The 22,742-nt window shown below is 42.0% G+C and overlaps 1 protein-coding gene across 1 annotated transcript in view; it reads right to left on the bottom strand.

The window, feature by feature from the left end:
* The window catches only part of TRPM5 (transient receptor potential cation channel subfamily M member 5), a 116,036-nt gene that overhangs the window by 8,502 nt on the left and 84,792 nt on the right, over positions 1-22,742 (bottom strand). The window contains exons 14-21 of the mRNA XM_056851954.1: positions 20,200-20,345; positions 18,957-19,069; positions 15,271-15,366; positions 10,341-10,599; positions 5,214-5,332; positions 2,785-2,917; positions 901-1,075; positions 578-728 (exon numbers count right to left, since the gene is read on the bottom strand). Of these exons, the coding sequence (XP_056707932.1) occupies positions 578-728; positions 901-1,075; positions 2,785-2,917; positions 5,214-5,332; positions 10,341-10,599; positions 15,271-15,366; positions 18,957-19,069; positions 20,200-20,345 (1,192 nt within the window). The remainder of the gene's footprint in view (positions 1-577; positions 729-900; positions 1,076-2,784; positions 2,918-5,213; positions 5,333-10,340; positions 10,600-15,270; positions 15,367-18,956; positions 19,070-20,199; positions 20,346-22,742) is intronic.

Below are 22,742 nucleotides of genomic sequence, written 5' to 3'. Positions count from 1 at the left end.
GAATCCTGGCTGAAACAGGGATTAAAGGAGGATAAAACGACCATGCGTTTTCGCCCAGAGAGAACCTATTTTTTAAAAAACAGTCCAAGCTGGTATAAGTCAGATGAAACCAAACTATTCTGTTTTAAATGGCTTCTGAGCCACACCAACTGTGTCATCAGTTTACAGGAATTATCTAGAGCAGGGGTGTCAAACATAAGGCCCGTGGGCCGCATCCGGCCCATTTGAGAGCTCTTATCCAGCCCATGACCCAACCGAGGCAGCCGCCCCCTCTTGCTCTCAATCTGGGCTGGCGAGGCATGGCCCGACCAAGTGGCATTTATGTCATATCCGGCCCTCCTAACAATTGAGTTTGAGAACCCTGATCTGGAGAAAATTAGACACACCTAGGTTCCATCAAAAGCAATGGAAATGACATTGCTTGTTTATGTGTCAATGCGACTTTTTCCTGTATTGCATTTGTTCTGCGCAAAATGAGTTTCCATGCCAGTATCATTACACCTTGTACATTTTAGAAGTCACGGTTGTACAGATGTTTTGTCTGCCCTCCTTTTATAACAGCTGATGTGTTACTTGCCTGAACATGGCAATCAGTAGATTCATAAGCAGAACATTTGTAACCAGGAGGAAAATAACCAAAAGAAGGATGACAAGCCAATTAGCATAGTCATTAGGGCATGATAACACGTTGTCCTTCAATGTGCAATTTTCCAACTTCATGCGAGATGCTGTAATAAGAAACACAAAACAATTGGTTGAAATTCTCCCAGGGATTCAGAACGAAATATTAACAAAGGGCTTCTCTACACTGTAAATTCAGCAAGGAATGGCTTGAACTCTTAAGATGGACTCTTAACATAAGAAGATGGCGTTACAGGATATTTAATCACTCAAACTCACAATCTATCTCATCCAGTGGAATCTGTCCAAATATTTGAAGGTAAGGACGGTAGAGGACCCTTCTGAAGATCCACTCAGCTCGACTGTCATCAGGATGGAGCAAGGCTTGGGTGGTCACACCATAGGCAATAAGCCACACACTCAGGAAAAAGAGGAAGAAGAAAACATCCTTCATCTGTAAAAGAGACATAAAACTGTAGACTGAAACCAATATAGATTAAAACATAAAGGAATTATGTGTTTCCTTGCCTGTGCTTTGCACAGGCAATTTCCATCCTGAACAAGGGCCCAGGTTTGTTCTGGGAGAGGAGCAGACAATGTTGTGTTACATGCATGCCGTCAAGATGAAGTGGCATGGCAACCAGAAAGTAAAAGGGGCACCGGTCCCGGATAGGGTTGCCAGTTCCGGGTTGGGAAATATCTGGAGATTTGGGGGGCAGAGCCTGAGGAGGATGGGGTGTGGGCAGGGGAGGGACTTCAATGCCATAAAGTCCAATTGCCAAAGTCACCATTTTCTCCAGGTGAACTGATCTCTATTGGCTGGAGATCAATTGTAATAGCGGGAGATCTCCAGCTACTACCTGGAGGTTGGCAACCCTGACAGTGACAGTCTAAGTGAACCACGCACAGTGTTTTCACCTCATGCCGTTTGTGCAAATGAACTTCAGATTCCTGCCATCATTAATGCAGCTCAAACAGCCCAATCTTAGGCCTCCTGAAATCTTAGGCTCCAATAGGGTTGCCAACCTCTAGGTACTAGCAGGCGATCTCCCGCTATTACAACTGATCTCCAGCCGATAGAGATCAGTTCACGTGGAGAAAATGGCCACTTTGGCAATTGCACTCTATGGCATTGAAGTCCCTCCCCTCCCCAAACCCTGCCCTCCTCAGGCCCCGCCCCCAAAACCTCCCACCGGTGGTCAAGAGAGACATGGCAACCCTAGGCTCCAAGCATGAGAGCGCACCATGTCTCATTATATCTCTGCTGAGACTTATGTTAAGGCTCAGAAACAGCCACTGGTACTGCTAAGCTAGTGAAGTCAACTTGCACTTCTCTCCCACTGATGATGGCTACACTGCAAAGTTACCTGTGGTCAGGCAGTAGCTACGCACAACCCTTCTGCACATTATGCCAACACATGTAGAGGGGCAGTGGGTATGAGTGCACTTGTGAGCACAGTGTCCACGTGTGGAGGAAGGGTACACACATATATTCCTTCCCCATGATCAAGATCATTCAGAAAGTAGTGTCCCCCATTATGGGAGACATCTCCTCTACATGTAGGCACTGTGCTCATGTGATACCCCATAGCTTAATCTTCAGCACAATCAGGAACCTGTTTTTAGATTAATTCTGCTCCATATGACATATTGAGGACTGAAACATGGTAACGGTGTGTACTGGTATATTGCATGCCCTTGTAAACACTCCATGGGATCTATCATTATAAACATACTTACCATGTTAGTAAGCCCACTTGCATGTAGGTTAAGCACGGTAGTGAGTGATTGGCAGCTCAGAATAAAGCATTATTGGCATGCTATTTCTTCTTTCAGATGGGATGACAAGGTAAATGCATTTATTCTTGACTGGATGTTCATTCAACACTTAGAGAGTGCCTTTACTTACAGCCTCTCTCATCTCCTTTTAATTTGCTACTTCAGCCACAGTGGCACAAACTGCTGTTTATATGGCAATAATTAGACCTAGGACCATACTATAAATTATATATATGCGTCTTCAAATAGGTAACAGTGATATTCAAGAGGGCTTGGCATTCAGTACAGCAGAAATGACGTCAGGCATCTTCAGAGCTTTCAATATAATATGTGAATGCAATGCACACCTTTTTGTCATGTCTCTGTCACACATCTTGTACTTACCATTCTCTCTACAATGATAATCTTTGGGCCCAGCTGCTTATGAATGGCAAAAATATGAATCAGTCTGAGAGTGAACACCATAAAATCGATAGCTAGTATTGTTCGGCCATCTTGAAAAGTTGAATTCAGCATTCTGGGGCAAGAAAAAAAATAAGAAAATAAGGTGACTGCACTAAAATCTATTGCAATGGCTTTGATTAAGAGATCATGTATTTAAAATGGAATCTACATAAGGAAACAATATCTGCCATTTTACTAGTATTCCGATAATCCATCACTTCGTTAGTTATTTGTAAAAACCATATATACTGTCGGTCACCACAGTATCTGGTAGTGATGAGGTTCATTCATTCAGAGCATTTTAATGCTGCCTTTCTACCCAATCAGGGTCCACAAGGTGACAAGTATAAAAACAATAGAACATTAGAACAATTAAAAATAGAGTTAAAATTATAAAATTTAATTAAAAACACATAAACACAAAGCATTGGAAGACGTGGAAATATCATTATTGGGAATGTGCCAGACGAAACAAAAAGATCTTCACCTGCTGGCAAAAGACACCAATAGAAGGAGACAGATGAATCTCCCTGGGGAGGAAGCTTCAAACCTTTGGTGCCATGATGGAGAAGTCTGGACAAGTCACCGCCTGTCCAGCCTGAGATGGCAGGGGCAACTGAAGCAGGGCCTCTAAGGATGACTGGAGTGAGCAGGAAGGTTCATATGGGAGAAGGTGGTCCCTAAGGTATGTTGGTCCCAGGCCATACAGGGTTTTAAGTGTCAATACCAGCACCTTGAATTGAGCCCAGAAGCAAACTGGAAGCCAGTGGAGGTGGAACAAGATGAGTGATGTGGTCCCAAAGACCCACTTCAGTCAACACTCTTGCCACTGCATTCTGTACCAACCGTAGCTTCCAGACAGAATCCAGGGGTGGACCCATGTAGTGCGCATTGCAGTAATCGAATCTAGATGTTACCAGGGTGTGCACCACAGTGGCAAGATCTTTTTTGCCCAGGAAGGGTCACAGCTGGCTTACCAGCTGAAGCTGGTGAAAGGCACCCCTGGCCACTGCGGTCCCCAGTTTATCCAAGAGGAGGCCCAGGTCCAGTGGCACCCCCCAAGGTTACAGATAAAATTCATCTTATTAAAACATCTGTAAAAAGTTACAGATAAAATTCATCTTATTAAAACATTAATGGACCGTGCAAGACGGATCTGTGAACCACAGTTTCTCAAGGAAGAAATTAATCATTTAAATCACGCACTGCTAGCAAACGGCTATTCCAGAAATGAAATCAGAAAGTCCATTAAACCAAACAAAAATCAGAAAACTCAGGAAAAACAGTCTCCCATAGGAAAAGTGTTCTTGCCATTTATTAAAGGAGTCACTGATAGGATGGAGAAACTTTTGAAAAAAACATAATCTACAAACAGTGTTTAAACCACCAAGAAAATACAACAGTTGCTACAATCAGCAAAAGACAAAAGAGACCCCCCTCACCTCTGTAGGAGTATATCGTATACCTTGCAGTTGTGGACAAGTTTACATCGGGACCACACAACGCAGCATACAAACAAGAATAAAAGAACATGAAAGATACTGCAGACTTGGCAACCTGAGAAATCAGCAGTGGCTAAACATGGACTGACCCAAACAGGACACAGGGTCTTATTCCAAGACACTGAAATACTGGACAATTCTACCAACTATTTTGTCAGAATGCACAGAGAAGCCATTGAAATTCATAAATATTAGCACAACTTTAACCGAAGAGAGTTTAAGAATGAATAAGGCTTGGCTTCCTGTCCTGAAAAACTCCAGACTAACAAAGACTACAGTCCACAACAGCCATGAAGATTAGCTTTGGATTCCACATGTTAACAGATCATTTCAGGATACAATGGTTCCACATTAACATACCACACCCTCAGCACATTATCTTGATACTTACAGGGCAATGATTAGCACATTACCTTTGATACTTTTGTAGGACAATGTCTCAGCTCAAACCCAACCCCCTTCTGACTATTTATATTACTCTTCCAACACACTTGACACTGAGAGACACTGTCCTTCAGTGTTACTCCTCTGAAGATGCCTGCAACAGCTGCTGGCGAAACATCAGGAAAGAAAATACCAAGACCACGGTCACACAGCCGGGATAACCTACAAGAACCGAAAAATTCATCTTGTTCTATGGTTTCACACTTTTTCAATTTTAATTTCTTCAGGGGCACTCCAGTTTTTGTTTCATATGAATGGTAAATAGTTCCTAGTAACTTTTCCCAAAGATTCAAGATTTTGAGAGGTTGATCTTTTGTAGTGTCCATTTTTACTGTGGAAGGTTTGCCTCCCTGGCCATTGTACAGCCTTTCTAGACCATTTCCTATTACAATGGTGCCATTACATAAAAAGAAATCTGCATACCTGCAGGTGACTCCAATGATGAACAGAAATATGGCAACCATATCACACTTGTTCCAGTTATCTTCTACATACAGTTTGAATTTCTTCATTAAATTCATATCCTCATCAGTGAAAAAACTCTACATGAACAACAACATTATTATTATTGTTGTTACATATTTACATGAAACATTATTAACAAATGATACAAAAGCAATTTGAGTAACAAATGTATTGTAACCACTGCTATTGTGTTTTGCTGAGTGAAATAGCCTTTTCTCTATGACAATGGTTCTAAAACATTTTGACCATCTAAACCAGGAGTGTCAAACATAAGGCCCGCGGACCGGATCCATCCCCCTTGAGAACTCTTATCAGGACCGCAAGGCAGCCGAGGCAGCCACACACACCCCACTCTCGATCTGGGCTGGTGAGGCATGGCCTGTTTTGACCAAGTGACATTTATTTCATATCTGGCCCTCATAACAATTGAGTTTGACACCTCAGCCTAAAAAACTTACTGTACTTTTCAGGACCTATTTACCTTTTGGGATCTACTTGCAAAGTAACTCCACACTATTTTCTCATTCCCCAGTATAAAATGCAGGTATCTTGTATCAGTTAATATGGAGTTTATATTTTTTCATGTTTATCATGTATAGATACATAGGTAGATGGCCATTTCACACATTATGTGGTGACAAACCCAAATTTGCCATCAAACGTTCCAGAGATCCTCTCCCAGCAGAACCTTTTTTAAAATATATATTTTTATTATTTTTCAATAATAGCTTACATATCATTTGACCATACATCTTCTGTATCAATAAAAGAATAATAAAAAAATAAAAAAAATTATTTGGTGTAAGTTTCCAATATTTATATATGATTAATAATAGTTGACTTCCCCTCAGTCTTCCTCCCTCTCTAAAATATCTAAAATCTCCTTTGCATTCTTACATTCTAATTCGTTATAAGTCATCATATTCATATTATACTTTCCCCTTATCTAGTAACTTTCAATAAGCAATAATCATATAGTGTTAATAATAAGAAGGAAAGAAAAATAGAAACATTCAAAAAAATAAAGAGATACAAATCTCATTTAACATAATTTCCTCCAGTTATTCATCTCTAAATAATTTGTAAAAATCTTTTTTAAAAAAAGTAAAAACAACTTATGTATCCCAAATAAAAAATCATATTGATAATATTTTTCCTCCGCTCCCCACTTTTCCCATATTAAAAGTCAAATTAGTGTTCTTCCAACTTTCTCAGCCTTTCTTCTTATACTTTTTCTTCTGTCGGGAATTTCTATCGCCATTCGCTTATTTTCTTAAAGTGGTCTCCTGTCTGGAACAGTCAATACTCTGAGCTCCGTGGGCTGTTGAATCTTCTTCTTGTGTTCCAACATTTTGAATTGACAGCTCACTATTTCTTGTCAAAAAATTTTCAATGTCTTCCAGTGAATTCATAGCATGTTTAATTTGTTTGTAAGTAAAGGTAAGGCCTTGTGGTAACAGCCAGCTGTATTTTATTCCTTTGTTTCTTAGCAATTCAGCAAAATCTTTATATATGGCTCTCTTTTCAATCAGGCGACGTGGGATATCTTTGAGAATTTTCAGCGGTGCATTATCGACACTCAGTTGATTCTCCATTTGGAATTTCATGATAATATTTTTCATCCTGATGTCAAAGAAAGAGATCAAGATCTCTCTGGCTTTTGTCTTCTGTACCCGTGTTGATAAAGGAATTCTATATATCTTGTTTATTGCATCATTCAATTCTTGTACATTTAAATGAAATATGTCAGCCAGGGATCTTATGATAGCCTCTCTGGTACCCCCAAGTCTTCCCGGTAAATTACGTATGCGTAAATTAAATTCTCTTTGTTGTAAATCCAAAATGGCTAATTGATCTTTCATTCTGTGTTCCTGGAGTTGTATTGCTTCAATTTGTTGTGCTTGGGATTTCATGTCTTTTTTAAGTCCTGTCAAGTCTTCCGTATTATTTTTAATTGAAAGTTCCATCTTGTTCATGCCATCTTTCATTGCTATAATTTGGTCTTTTATTTCCTTGATCTCATTTATGATGCCATCAAATTTCTAGGTAATAATTAAAGTCATTTGTATAGCTGATTGTTCTTGTTGCTTGGAGACCTGTTCAAACTTCTCCTTTACTAGTTCATTTATTAATTCATTTTGCTTGACCAACATTTCCTGTATCTTTTGATAATTAACTTCCATGATTCTCTGTGGCTTTTTCTTCTTTTCCCCGACTGAAAGTAAATGTAAGCAGGCAATCCAGTGTTAGAAAGCTACTGAGTTAATGAGAGTCTATTGGCTTTGGTGCTGTTGCTAGGTAGAATAGGAAGATACGAGGTTGTGAGCTTTAAGTCGCTCTCACTCTAATTAAAGAAGGTATGATCTATTTTGTTGCTGCACAGAGTGAGGCACCTCCGGCTCAACCATCCTCTTTGGTTTCCAAGTCCTAGAAGGGTCACTTCCTGAGTACGTGCCTGGAGGACTCTTCCAAGATAACCAAACGGGGAATCGAAAGCAAAGAAATACTCCTCCTCCCCTTCACTCCGCGGCCGCCGATTGGAAGCTACCCATGCCACTCAGTTCTTTCAGGTTGTTTTTAATTGCCTGCTAATTCAATTTTTGCTACTTAAACAGTCTTTTTAGTCGGAAAATCATTTAAAATCCTGGGTAATGGGGTGCAAAGTCTTAAACGTATTTTTAAAAGTTCCAGTCATCCAAAATCAGATTTGATAAGCAAAGGGAGTTCATGTAACTTACACGGAGATTGGAGGATGGGGTTCTCTGTTATTTACTTGTTCAATGTTCGGTGTAAGGTAGAGGAGATCACAGCTTCTATCCTCGAGGCGTTCGCGGCGGTGGATGTCCTCCTCAGCTGGCGGGACTTCGACCAACCCTCCTCCTCGGCGAGAGCTCTCACGGGAGGGGGTTGGGAGTCAAACCTTCTACAGCAGCAGGGGGTTGCCTGCATTCCGATCCACTATTTAGGATCGGAGACGGGGCTTTTTGATGTAGCCCCGGTTCAAAACGCCTCTTGGTTCCTCCGAGCGATCTCGAGGGACATGGCGCTGGGATCAGCGTCTCTACCGGGTCCTCTCCCAGCAGAACCTGTTCCACTTTCTCCCTCCTGCAACTCACCTATAATAGAGTTGCAACCCACTGGAATGGGCCTCATAAATCTCTACTCCAGCATTCTCTTCTGACAAAGAAACTAGCCCCTGTAGTTTACTACATCTCATGAAAGTGGATAGCAAAGAGCTATATTAATCTCCCCCTTTAATAATTTGTATATTTTAAATAGCTATAGGAAATCAACCACTATTTGATCACTGGAAATTACTTTTGTTGAGCTGAACAACATTTAAAATATTTATTCCTTATTGTCTTTACATTCAAGCATTCTTCTGGGTCTTCCTATAATTATTTATTTCATGGCACCTTTTCATTTTAATTCTGTCCATTTTAATTCTGTCCATTTTAATTCTAATCTATCTATCTATCTCTGCTCATACAGCTATAACCTTGAGCAGAAAATAAAGGAATAAAAATGCCTTACTTAGTGTTATTCTTTTGGTATTTAATTATTGCCCCTATAAAATTTGTCATAGACAGAGTAACAGAATCATTTGTATCTTATAGTAACCACATCACCTGTGCCCTCATACTACCAGATGTCTTGTTGGATATTTCCATATTTTTAAATAAAGGAGAAATTAAATTGACCCTCAGTTCGTTAAATATAGGACACTCCATGATCAAACTGTCGGTTTCAACTTTGTCATGTGAGCATGTACATGTTCTATTTGAATATGGCAATTTTTTTATATCTGCCCTCCAAAACTGCCAAAGGAAGGGCATACATTCTTGCCCAAGTAAAAGCTCTTCTGAGCTTTGGTATTGTCCGGCGACAGAAATACTTTGGCAGTTGCATCAGAAGTGCAATACCCAAAAAGAAAGCCGAGCATACCCTACAAGCCCTAACAAATGTACTGTTAGAGTCCAGTTCCTTTATTCGCATTTTGATTAGCCTAATTATTTTTATGGTCTCTGTAGTCTTTCCCATGTCATTTGTAATTCCTAGACATTTCATTTTCATAGCAAAAGCTGCTCATCTGACCAGTTTAGCGCAAGGAGAAATTCAGTTTTGCATGCTTCGACATTCAGTACACACTGAGAAGGCATTTGGTGGCAACCATGCAATGCAAAACATGGTGAGGGGACAAGATGATCTATTCACTATATCCACTGAACCGCTACAGAAAGGACAGAGGAATTGTTGACATAAGGAGGGCAGCTGTATGCACTGGCCCTGAGAATGATTAACTTGCTGTCATACTTTCAAAAAGGGGAAGTACATTAATTGTCTGAATTGATGGAAGCTATAGGAGTAGCCACTAACAGAGTCATTATAATACTGGTTCCTGGCAGAGCTGCTGTGGAATTGTAGTTATATGCCAAGGAACAGCACAAACCATCTGAAAGAAGGAAAGGAGCATGCTACTTGGAAAAGCCAATGGGAACATAGTCCAACTGGAAAGCTAACCTATTAGATTTAATAATGGGTTTTAGACTGAATTCACTCTTCTCTACTTAAGGATAGATGGACTCACATTCTAGTTGTATCTCAAGAAGTGAGCTGTGGCTCATGAAAGCTCGTACCCTGACAGAAATTTTGTTAGTCTTTAAGATGCTACTGGGCAAATTTATTCGGCCTTGGACTAACAGACTCTCAGATAACTCAGAGTCAGAGAGGGCAAGGAAGTTGCTCTCAGATAAAAATCCAAGGGTTTCTGTTGACACTGCTAAATTTTGTGCCGCCGCATCCAAAATTAGGTGCAAATGACCTGTCTTATTATCTATGATATAGTAGTGTCCTTTTAGGATTTTACGTAGCCTCCAGTGTATTTTATACTTGGAATTCCTGGTTTTAATGTTTAACGTTTTAATGTTTTTTGTATATGTCTGGCTATGTATCATATCAATAAATGACTGACTGCTACTGGGCTCTTGCTCTTTTCTACTGCTAGTGACAGACTAACATGGCTATCCATCGTGATCTATTAGATTTAATGCAGAGTTGCTGAAAGGTATAAGATAAGTTACCAACCTGCCGGATTTCTTCCAAGACCAATGTAAAAACCCAAAAATAAAGTATAATCTCATGGATGGATGGACCTTTAGGTGGGGGTGGTCTAAAATCCACCAAGAGGACATAGGAAAACAGAAAGAGGAAGGCAAAGTACATGATGACGTTCCCCATAAATACTGTGACAGGAGCAGTCCAGAATTTTTTCCATCGCGTAAACACAAATGTTGCATATGCTACATTTTCAGAATGATTCTGTGTTTCTAATTTGGCATCTCCCCTGTAAAGAAAAAAAAACGAGAGAAGAAGTATTGTTTGTTGGCCTCTCTCTTAATAAAGATAAATTTTAGAGCAGGGGCTGGCTAGGAAAACATCTCAAGGTAACCTTGAGACTGGACTACTTTAAAACGCTCTGCATGGGTTTCCCCTTGAAGACAACATGGAAGCTACCACTGGTGCAGAACACAGCAGCTAGACTGTTGACAGGAATTAAGCATTCTGAACATCACATCCCAAGTTTAAAATTGTTACACTGCCTCCTGCCTGCCAGTTTGCTTCCATTCTCAATTCAAGGTGCTCATGTTAACCTTTAAAGATCTTCATATCTACAGGAGCATCTCTACCCATATGTTCCCGCAAGTCAGGTAAGATTACCACTAATTCCTCCAAATGAATCTGTAAGATCTGACATTGCTGGGGCTTTCTCAGTAGCTGCGTCTGTGCTATGGAACGGGGTTTCTTAGAATGTGAGGAAGTCTCTGACCCAGTGTGGCGAGAATATTTTATATTAAGTTTGTGTTAAGAAAAACCAATTGTATTAATCTGTAGCTTATTAATCTATAACTTAGAAGCCATATGAAGACCTGACTTTTAGCTGACCTCAGCTCCAATTAGGATTTTGACCCTAAAGGGCATAGGAGATTGCATTGCTAGGAGCTAGTCACCCAAAGCACATTAAGTGCTCCAATGTTCAGAGGAGCAAGGCCATTTAGGGGGAGATTGTTTTGGTACATTGGCTGACCGGACAGAACAATCAGTTATCAGACCGGACACTGAAAGAATTATTATGGAACAAGATACTTCTAAACAATTTTAGTCATGATTTGTGAAAACTCATCTCCTGATTAATTTGAAAGGAGGGGGCCATTTGAAACCCTTTTCTCATGGTCCAACCTATAAAAGGCTAGTCCAGAGGCCCAGTCCTTTGTCCTTCTAAGGGAGAGACCATGGCCTCATTGCCATCCGTCTCTTTCTTGGAATGATCCAGAGATCTCTGATAACTGTATTGTCTGTGTGTCAACTTATATGTGGTTCTGTTAAATTCTGCCTTGAATATTGAAGCTAAGTACTGTTTCTTTCCTCGCTTTATATTTTCTTGTAAGTTTAATAAACTGTCTGATTTATTGTTATATATCTTGGTCTATTGTCTAAGGGTGCCTTGTGTGCACTGTCTGTCTTTTCATATCACATCCTCTGGCTTTGCTTTGGTAAGTGGCAGGCAGAGGAGACCAAAAAAAATAAAGGGCTCATGGGAGAGAATTTGCAAAATTCTCCCCACACCCAGCACCAATTTTGGAGGCTCTGAAAGCAGAGCTAGAAAAGATTCTTAAGTGTAAGGATGTGTCACCGGGAACCAAGATCAAGTTAATTCATGCCAACGTATTCCCTATGGGTGTGAAAGCTGACATTGACGAAAGCTGATAGGAAGAAAGTAGATTCCTTTGAAATGTGGTGTTGGAGGAGAATGTTACGGATACGGTGGACGGCCAAAATAACAAATCAGTGGGTTATAGATCGAAGCAACTGACCCTAGAAGCTCAAATGACTAAACTACAACTATCATACTTTGGTCACATTATGAGAAGACAAGAGTTACTGGAAAAATCAATCATGCTAGGAAACGCTGAAGGCATCAGGAAAAGAGGAAGACCCAAAAAGAGATAGATTGACTCAATAAAGGAAGCCACGGCCCTCAATTTGCAAGACCTGAGCAAGGCTGTTAAAGATAGGACATTTTGGAGGACATTGATTCATAGGGTCACCATGACTTGGAAGCAACTTGATGGCACTTAACACACACGAAAGCAGAGCTTTTCCAACAAGCTTTTGGTGAACCATGAGTGGAGGTTGTAGTTTGCTTCCTTTTATTTGCACTGGCAGGGGTATGTGTGATTTTTGCTTAACCCTCCCTACTGTAGACTGATTCCACATACATACTCTTCCTGGGGGTGGGCGGGCCGCCCACAAAGAGCATTATTTTAGGAGGAATTTTGGGCTGCAGCAGAAGGGGGAAGCAAAAAAGTCAGCTCTGTTCTCAACACTTCTGCTGTTCTGTCACTGGAAATTTTCCATGAGATCCAAGTGTTTATTTTGAATCTTTTGCCACCAAGTGGTGTATTCTTCATTTAGAGATATGCACACAAGGGAAGCTTTCAAATACATTCCATCTATCCCACAAATATTTGACTCCTCATGTCGTTTTAATTTCCCCTGGCACTCATACTAATTATTAAACATATAAGTTATGAACAGCCTTTCCCTCTGAGTCAGCATGGCCCTCTGCTTGATGGTAATGAAGTCATTATAGCACTCGACTTTTGTCTTACTCCCAACCATTCCTATAGCAACAAGCCAATACTGTACACATGCAATTATGATTTCACTGAAGGATTCCTAGAGAGAAGCAGAGGAGGACAGCAGAGATTTTTTTAATTTAAAATATGCCATGAAAAAATAGCAAAGGAACAGAAACCTGGCTAGCTAGGAGGTATTAGATCATGCTTTCTCAGTGCATTAAAAAAAACCTTTTACACATATGAATGATATAGATCTAATTGTTTACTAGGGAGAAATAGGGTTTCTAGGTACTAGCTGGAAATCTCCTGCTATTAGAACTGATCTCCAGCCGATAGAGACCAGGTCACCTGGAGAAAATGGCTGCTTTGGCAATTGGACTCTATGGCATTGAAGTCCCTCCGTAAACCCCGCCCTCCTCAGGCTCTGCCCCAAAATCCTCCCACTAATAGTGAAGAGGGACCTGGCAACCCTAGGGAGAAATGAAACTGATGCTGAGAGAAGGTACTGGTTTTAGTAATTTGTCATTTACCTCATTTATACCCCGCCTTGCTCTCCAGTTGGCACCCAAAGCAGTAGTCTTTTAACAAAGTCACAACTATTCCTAATGATGGCTAGGAATGGAGTTCAGAAGCCCAATCTTAATCATCTGGACTTGGAAGCAAACTCTACTGATATCAGTGGAATTTACTTGTGCTTAGGACTGAAACCCAAAACATTTTCATGCCCTTGCTATTCAAAGGGTGCTAAAATTGCAAAGGAAATCAATCTTAATGGCTGAGGTTGTATGATACTAGAGCCAAACGAGACAATACATGGGACATGGATTGGGGTGGGATCTCTGACTCAACTTGCAAGTCACATTGGTGTTCTCAAACACTCCGGGGCCCTAACTGATTTGGAAGCATGGTGTGGGAGCACCAATGTGGGGCTCCATGTGCCATGACTGTACTGCATGCCTTACAGTGGGGCAAATAGGCCCCTCATGACTGTTTTCGCTCAGGAAAAGAAGGTGGGAGGGGAGGCTGAAGCTCCTCCCCCCCCACACCATGTTCTTGAACTGATTAGGGCCCTGGATGACTTGGGAACATTAGTTCCCTGACATCACGTGTGACTGCAAGTTGTGTCACATGTATCCACTCTGCCATTGCTTTGTCTCAAAGAAAGCATTAACCGGACTGCTTGTAACACCTCCAAAATTATACACCACTGCTGCAAATAGATTTCTGTGAAAACATAATTAGATTCCAAAGGGAAAGTCCCCCTTCCAAGCTTTCCGATATCTGAAGAAGAGGAAGCGAAATTGTTACTGAGTTGCTGATGCTTGTGTGTGTGTAAAGTGCCATCAAGTCGCAGCCGACTTATGGCGACCCCTTCATGGCAAGAGACTAACACAGGTGGTTTGCCAGTGCCTTCCTCTGCATAGCAACCCTGGTATTCCTTGGTGGTCTCCCATCCAAATACTAACCAGGGCTGACCCTGCTTAGCTTCTGAGATCTGAGGAGATCAGGCTACCTTCTTCCATTTTCCCTGTGGCAATTGTGCAGGCAGGTTTACCCGCAGAAAGGCAAATAGCCAATTCTATCTGCTATAATATTAGGGGACTCAAAGGTCCATTTTAACCTATTTTTTTAAAATGGTAAGAACGAGTTTTTGCTGAAACTCTTGATTAACTTATACTTTAAGATACTGGGCCGAGGCTGATCGCTGTTACTTGAACATTTGCTTCTGTCATTTGTAGAGGACAGACTTTAAATCTGATATCAGAAGGATTAGATTGCAATCTCAGCACATGCTTCTGGCAAAACTGAAGACAGGGTTTTGCTCTATAGCTGCAGCCCAAAGCCAAATGACACCCAACTTTTTAATGACAGTTCAATCACATTCTTTTGCCACAAATCAGTCACCAGGTGGCATGCAGATCCTAAGGCTGTGGCTCATTTTAATACTTCTCTGTCCAAGGAAGGACTGGTCGAAATGCCCCCCCTTCCCCTCATTATTTAAACTGAAAATGTCCATAACTCTCAATTATTTAAAGCTGTTCCCTACAAATAAATACTTTTCTATGTGCCGCTAGAAGCTGCTGTGCGAATGGACTGCTAGGTCTCTCTTTGACTTCAGTGCAAAATTAAGTGAGGAAAGATAACAGGCTGCACTAAGTGCAGATAGGAGAGCTCCAGCTAAATTTGTCCAATCTAACATCCAGTGTTCCTATTATTATTCCAAAACCTTTATAATAAAAGGATTAAAGGCCATTCAAGAGCTCTCAGTTGCTCTTTGTGCCTTCATTTCTCCCAGTGGCTATTAATTCCCAAGAAATGTCTCCTTTTGTTACTCTGTCTTAAAGCTTCCAAATTTCATTAATCTGTGATCCTACCTATCCACTTCCTTGGGAAAAAGCAATGTCCTTTCTGTATCCAAGCTGTCACGCTCTTTAAACGATTCTGGCTCTTCCACTGATTGGGTGTCCTCACTGCAAAGAAAAAGAATTATTAAACAGTGCTAGACAGCAGATTTTTTTTTTTACTGCTGAGTCAAGGGGACATAGCCAAGCTAAGGAAGCATATTGGGTTGGCGCCGTACGTCAAAGATATAATCACAAAACAATGTATAGAGATGGGGAGAGCCCTCCTGAGGGTTGCTTGTGCCATGGCAGCTGGTTGTGGTGTAACTGCGGCACTGCGCGTCCACTCCCTAAAGGGTTATTTGAGATGGTGGCCAGCTGTAAAAAGAGTCAGTGGCTGGGTTGCAGTGGCCACAACCACGTCAGAATTCCCAGCAGCTGCACCGTTGTGTCCCATGGAGGTGTTGTGGTGAGGTGGTGGGGTGTGATGGATAGGGAAGTCTGAACCATTAAGGGGTCACCAGGATGGAGGTGGACCCCAGTGCCTGTCACAGACCAGGGGTGAAAGGGGGGCAGGAATGCTGATTCCATGTCTGCAGCATGCACACCATGCCCCCTGAAAGGGACCAAGTCCCTTCACAAGTTCCTAGGCACCTGACAGTGTGGGCAAGGGCTCCATCATTCCCCCCACATCCCAAACAGACCCCCTGGCCCACACAGAGCAAAGGGCACACACACCTTGGAAGGAGGAAATGTCATGGAGAGTCTGTGCAGTCACAGGCGCCCCCCCCCCACTCACAGGAGGCTGCACCGTCTGGCAGGACTCCCTCGCTGCCGAGGGCACCCCTGTGCCAACCCTTTGCCAATCCCTGCTGGCGGCGGAGCAGGAGGGGGGCTGCTGGGGTGGGTCATCATGTGCGGGCCCAAAGCACCTCTGATGGGTCCCCCAGCAGCACCTCAATGTGCACCTGTCCCTCCATGATGTCCCTTGCGACAGCAAGTGATCCCTCCAGGTGACCACAGATGCTGTCTGCCCTTCCATCCGCTGCTGATTCCTGGAGGAGGTTTTCCATTACTCTTGGTGGCTCCACAGCCACTCCCACTCAATTGCCAACCCCATGGAAGAGAGGGTGGGGGATGAGCTGAGCCAGCCGTGGACCCTGTTTCTGGTGTCCAGGCAAGGAGCCAGAGTCCCCTGTGCCACCAGGGGCACCACCAGCAGCAAGACCCAGCTCCAGAGAAAGCTGCTTGTCTCTGGTTCCTGCACCCTTGCCAGTCCCCGCCGCCCCCACTTCGCTGCCATCCGAAGACAGTGATACCCAAGATCCCAGTGATACCCAAGATACCCAGGATGAACAACCCAGCCTCAACAGCTTGTTTCATGTGGGTCAGGGCATGGTGGTGGTAAACAACTGCTGCAGAGCTGCACCTGTGCCCAAGAGCAGTGCAGTGGCGCTGGAGTCCTGTGCCAGCATAATTGCCCCTTATGCCAGTTTATCTCAAAGATACGCCGGCATAAGGGTCAGTCAGCTGCCTGTGCCCATTCCCCCCTCCTTTAGGACTGCGCTGTAAAAGTACTAAAAGACACCAAAGGATGCCATAGAAGGACTATTACATATGTATAAACTAGAGAGAATGAAAAAAAAATTGTCCAGGGGCAGTACTTTAAAAATAAATAAACAACGTATAAAAATTTACAAAAAGGCAGCAGTCTCTAATTTTCTCCAGTTATGGAGATGATTCCAATAAGTAGGTTGGTTATTTGGCATATATTTACACACTGTATTACACAAAGTTATTTGATTGGAAACCCCATAACTTTACTATCAGTTAAATACTTCTGATAATCAGTTAGATTCAAGCCCAGCAGCACCTTAAGAGACCAAAAAGAGTTTCAGGGTATAAGCTTTCGAGAGTCAAAGCTCCCTTCCTCAAACACTCCTGATAAAGGTACCCTGAATCTATTTATTCAATTATTTACATTATTATTTTACATCAATTATTTACATTATTTACAATTATTCACCTTTCTCACTGAGACTCAAGGCCTACACATTCATGGTGATAATTCCAGAGGCTGTAGTATGTTGCAGCAAAATAATCAGGAGTCTTGTTGACTGAAGCATTTTATTCCACCGTAGCCTTTTGTGCACTAGAGCTATTCAGAAGCAATCTGGGCTCCAGTTCATGAAAACTGGAATAAAACGTTGTTACTTTAAAGTGCTAAAGACTCCTATTTATTTTTACACAAATGTGGGAAATCTCATCCATGACCCAGTTTAGATAAACCAGTCTAGTTTAAATACGCGGCCGTAGGGCTGTGGCTTCGCTTCGGAAATGGAGTTAGCAGCGGGGCATGTGTCTCCCGGCTGCTTCCGCCCTGCTGCGAGGGGAGGGCTGCTGCTCGGGCTGGGGGACAGAGGGGGGTGATGCAGGCACTCCGGTGGTGGCCCGCCTCCTTTGCCTATTTAAGGCCTCCTCATCCAGCTGCCCGGCCTTATTGCCAGCAGTGGCAGACCCACCCTCCCGCTATGTTTAATGGTTTGTTTTGTTCTCTTTTCATCACAGCTTAGGCAGTTTTTGGCATTGTGCGGGATCCAATTTGGGGAAGATGAGCCTGCATGCCTGTCTTCCCCTTTTTGGGGGATCTCCATAAGGGTCCTTGGAGTCCTACTGCAGATGCCCAGTTCGGGGGCTGTCATGTGGCTCCACTCCCGGGTGGTGAAGGGACCACTTAGAGGTTTATGCCCCAGTGGAACCACTGGTTCGCCACTCCAGTTTGCCCCCCAACACTTGGGTTGGGGATCATTTCATCGGCTGACAGGGTGGTTGCCCGATGCTCGGATCCATGCCCTATGCCACGCCAGTGCTACATCTCCTGTAATTAATAAAGCTGTGGCCTTCATTAACTAGGGTTGCCAACCTCCAGGTATCAGCTGAAGATCTCCTACTATTACAACTGACCTCCAGCCGATAGAGATCAGTTCACCTGGAGAAAGTGGCCGCTTTGGCAATTGGACTCTATGGCATTGAAGTTCCTCCCCTCCCCAAACCCCACCCTCCTCAGGCTCCACCCCAAAAACCTCCTGCTGGTGGCGAAGAGGGACCTAGCAACCCTATCATTAACCCATTTCTGGTGTATTTGTGTTTGATTTCCCCCATTTCCATTGTGGAGCCGCTTCTGCCTTTAGGACCGCAATTATCTGTTCACCCAACTACTTTCACTTAAGCTGTTTGTCAGATTGAAAGTAAAATATTTACAAGACAGAATTGTGATGGACATTGTTGGGTCATACTACACAAACAAATGAGATAATGTCTGGTTTGGCATGATATATATATATATATATATATATATATATATATATATATATATATATATATATATATATATATATATAATATCATAGAGTTGGAAGGGACCACCAGGGTCATCTAGTACAACCCCCAGCACAATGCAGGAAATTCACAACTACCTCCCCCCACAAACCCCCAGTGACCCCTACTCCATGCCCAGAAGATAGCCAAGATGCCTTCCCTCTCATCAGTTGCCTAAGGTTATAGAATCAGCATTGCTGACAGATGGCCATCTAACCTCTTCTTAAAAACCTCCAGGGAAGGAGAGCTTACCACCACCGTATTTTACCACCTCTTCAGTATTTGTGAGCACATATAACATCTTGGAATCTCTAAACACAAAATAACTGTATGGATCATACCTGAATGATATGAAATTAGTATATATCAGGAAAGGACACCAAAACCCACAAATTAGCTTCAAGATAGGGGTGGATGTTGACATGTCTCCCCACCAGATTTTTGTCAGAAAAGCCTGAAATTCAGAGGTTCCAAAGTTGGCATAAGTACATCAAAGTGCAGTATTTTTCTATTCTCTGGGCTTAACAGTAGGAAAAAGTACATTGTTGAGGATTAGGTCTAAAAGAATCATATAAGGAACCATGATCTCATATGGCATGATCTCATGCATAACAGCCAGAAAAGACTTTCAATGGTGCACCAACTATTTGAGCATCCCTCTTTCTTCCTTTTTCTTGCTCAGTGCCAAAGCTAAATGTGTCTGAGGGACTATATCGTCACTACTATGACACAATGTTATTGGTGTTTACTCTCCCACTGAGTGTTAACCCAACTGAGAGAAAATAATCTCAATGGGATATCAGTTGCTTCTTATTCCCAAACATCATAGGTTAAAATAAACCACCCTATTATGTTAGCAATGGATATCATTATGTGAATGAATGAAAATTTTTATATATAGCCATTGGCCATCTCAATTTGCTAAAACAAATAAATAACATACAAATACAGTAGATTCACAAGTAAAATATTAAATAGATAATGGGATATACTAAAACATTTCAATTTAAAAGAAAAGTAGCTGCTCCTTCCGCTACCATGTTAGACCTTGGGCGAAAACGCATGGTTGCTTTAGCATCCTTTATTCCCTGTTTCAGCCAGGATTCAGCCAGGATCGAATGCATGGGTTTCACCGAACGTGCATTTGATCCTGGCTGAATCCTGGCTGAAACAGGGAATAAAGGAGGCTAAAGCAACCATGCGTTTTCTCCCCTTATTTTCTTTGCTGCAAGAGCAAACAAAGAGACTCTATATGATGCATATGCATCAATATCAGATAATAGAAATATAATGTTCTCTGCATTTGAGTGTGTATTGATACTGGATAATATTCCTGCCAAAAAATTTAGCCCTGGGGCCTGCATACAATGGACAAAATAGGATGTAATATCATTATGTGGACAATTTCATAATAGAATATATTTATATGATGTCATAAGCCAGCCTTCTAAATTCCGAATTTAAAATATTTCTACGAGACCTGTCCACTGAAGTTCCAGCAATGGTTAATGTGCATCTTGTGCTTTGAAAACCTAATACAGGAACCGTAATACAGGAACCGTAACTTGGGGTTCATTTGCTCACCTGCACCCCATCATGTGCAAAGAAGGACTTGGTATCTGCTTCTGTGGCCAAATGGAGACAAGTGGTTTTGCTCCAGAAACGGTTTCTCCTCACCAGCAAAGCAAAAGCTCGGTCTTCACTGTTGTGGTAGCATTCACTGAATAATTCTGCCAAAAAATAAACAGATGGCCAAATGCAGGGAAACAGAATACACGTGGGAAACTAAACGAGATTAACAAAACACGTTGAATTAATTATACGTATTTGAAGGGAATGTTTATCCAGTCACAGTGGGATAATCCATTTATAGCCTTTCATGTAAATCTTGGATCACCACCACTGTCTGCCTTCTATACATACACTCTGACACAACAGAATGTACTGTCCTACTTTAGACTACAGGTAGGGAATCACATTTTCAAAACCAAGAGTTAAAAACCCTCTGCAAATAGAAAGTTGACAGTAGGGAAAAGGTTCTATTCCTCCTCTTTGCTTGCTGTACCAGTTTTCTATTACAGGGAGTTTTTAGCATTGGGAAGCTTTCTCAAGTGTGATCCTCCGCCTACTACCTGCAGTGGTGTAGTCCATTCCGCTACCACAGATCTCTGCCACTATCACAACAGCAAGAGATCACCGGTATTGCACAAGCAACCAAAAGCACAGGGTCAGAAGTAGGCAACTGCCCCTCTGAAAACTTATTTGCATCTCCCCACTTTTTCCACTTCCCCTGAACAAAAGTTTTGCATGTCAGAGAGCTAGCTTCCAAAAAACCATTTGCCTTTTCCCAATTATTTGTTTCTAATGTTTCTGCTGGAAACTAGAATTCTCTTCATATTTTCCAGTCCTTGTTAGGGTTTGCTATGAATAATGTATGGCAGTAGCTGCTGTAACCGACAGCTGCAGTTTTTCTAGTGTACTTCTCAGCCAAAATGTTTCTGCTGTGTTTCTTGTTTCGTTCTTTGTGGTCACCGTTCTTCACTTTTCACATTAACTGCAAATACACATTTCCTCCTTCCATCAGTATTAGTAAGATGGATTTTCAATTCTGGGAACAAGCTTATAAGCTGTGTGCATTTGTTTTAAATTAATGCTAAATGGGCACACTGAGCTGCATGTCCCTAAAAACATTTGGGCCGCTTTGGCCCCGCTGACAAGTAGGCAAAATGTGGCTTGGATCCTATTACTGTTAGGTGGATCTGTAACTGGTTGACAGATCACACCCAAAGAGTGTTTGTTAATGATTCCTCATCTTCTTTAAGAGGAGTGACAAGTGGAGTACCTCAGGGATCTGTCCTGGAACCTGTGTAGGTTAACATTTAAATTAATTATTTGGATGAAGGAATAGAGGGGGTGCTTATTAAATCTGCAGATGATACTGAATTGGGAGGGGTAGCAAATATGGTAGAAGACAGAGCCAAGATGCAGGATGATCTTGACAGGATGATCTTGACTGACTAGAAAACTAGTCAAATGGATTTCAACGGAGAAAAATGTAAAGTTCTGCATTTAAGTAGGAAAAATCAAATGCTTAATTATAGGATGGGGAGATTTGTCTTAGCAGTAGTGTGTGAAAAAAGGATCTAGTAGACCATGCACTGAACATGAGTCAGCAATGTGATGTGGTAGCTAAAAAGGCAAATGCAATTTTGGGCTGTATCAACAGTAGTATAGTGCCAGATCACATGAAGTGATGGTAACACTTTGCTCTGGTTAGACCTCACCTAGAGTATTGTGTTCAGTTTTGGGCATCGCAATTTAAGAAGGATGTAGACAAGCTGGAATGTGTTCAGAGGAGGGCAACAAAGATGGTGAGGGGACTGGAGACCAGGTCCTATGAGGAAAGGTTGAAGGAGCTTGGTATGTCTAGCCTGGAGAGAAGATGACTGAGAGGGGATATGATAACCATCTTCAAGTACTTGAAGGATTGTCATATAGAGCAAAGCTTCTTAAACTGTGGATCGCAACCCCATATGGGGTCGCATAACTGAATGTGGGGGTCGTGAAAAATTTGGCAACAGTAAATGGTAAAATTATATGTATACCAAAGAATTGTTTTAAAATAAATTTCTTTATGATTTACTATCAGTAAATGTTTGATTTGTATACCTATTTTATATACCTATATACCCGGGGTCGGGTAAAAATTTTCTCAGGCGGAAATGGGTCATGAGTGGAAAAAGTTTAAGAAACCCTGATATAGAGGATGGTGTGTAGTTGTTTTCTGTTGCCCCAGAAGGTCAGACCAGAAACAATGGGTTAAAATTAAATCAAAACAGTTTTTGGCTAAACATTAGGAAGAACGTCTTGACAGTTAGAGCGGTTCCTCAGTGGAACAGGCTTCCTTGGGAGGTGGTAAGCTCTCCTTCCCTGGAGGTTTTTAAGCAGAGGCTAAATGGCCATCTGACAGCAATGCTGATTCTGTGAACTTAGGCAGATCATGAGAGAGAGGGCAGGAAGGGTTGCGTCAGTGCTTGGCTCTCGTGGCCCTTTCTTACATGCCCAAGGAATTGCTGATTGCCACTTTTGGGGTCAGGAAGCCATTTTCCTCTAGGCCAGATTGGGCA

The sequence above is a fragment of the Euleptes europaea genome, chromosome 6, assembly GCF_029931775.1.
Source record: "Euleptes europaea isolate rEulEur1 chromosome 6, rEulEur1.hap1, whole genome shotgun sequence".
NCBI classification, from domain to species: Eukaryota; Metazoa; Chordata; class Lepidosauria; order Squamata; family Sphaerodactylidae; genus Euleptes; species Euleptes europaea.
The sequence above is the reverse complement of the archived record's forward strand: the minus strand, read 5'-3'. Positions and strand labels throughout refer to the sequence as shown.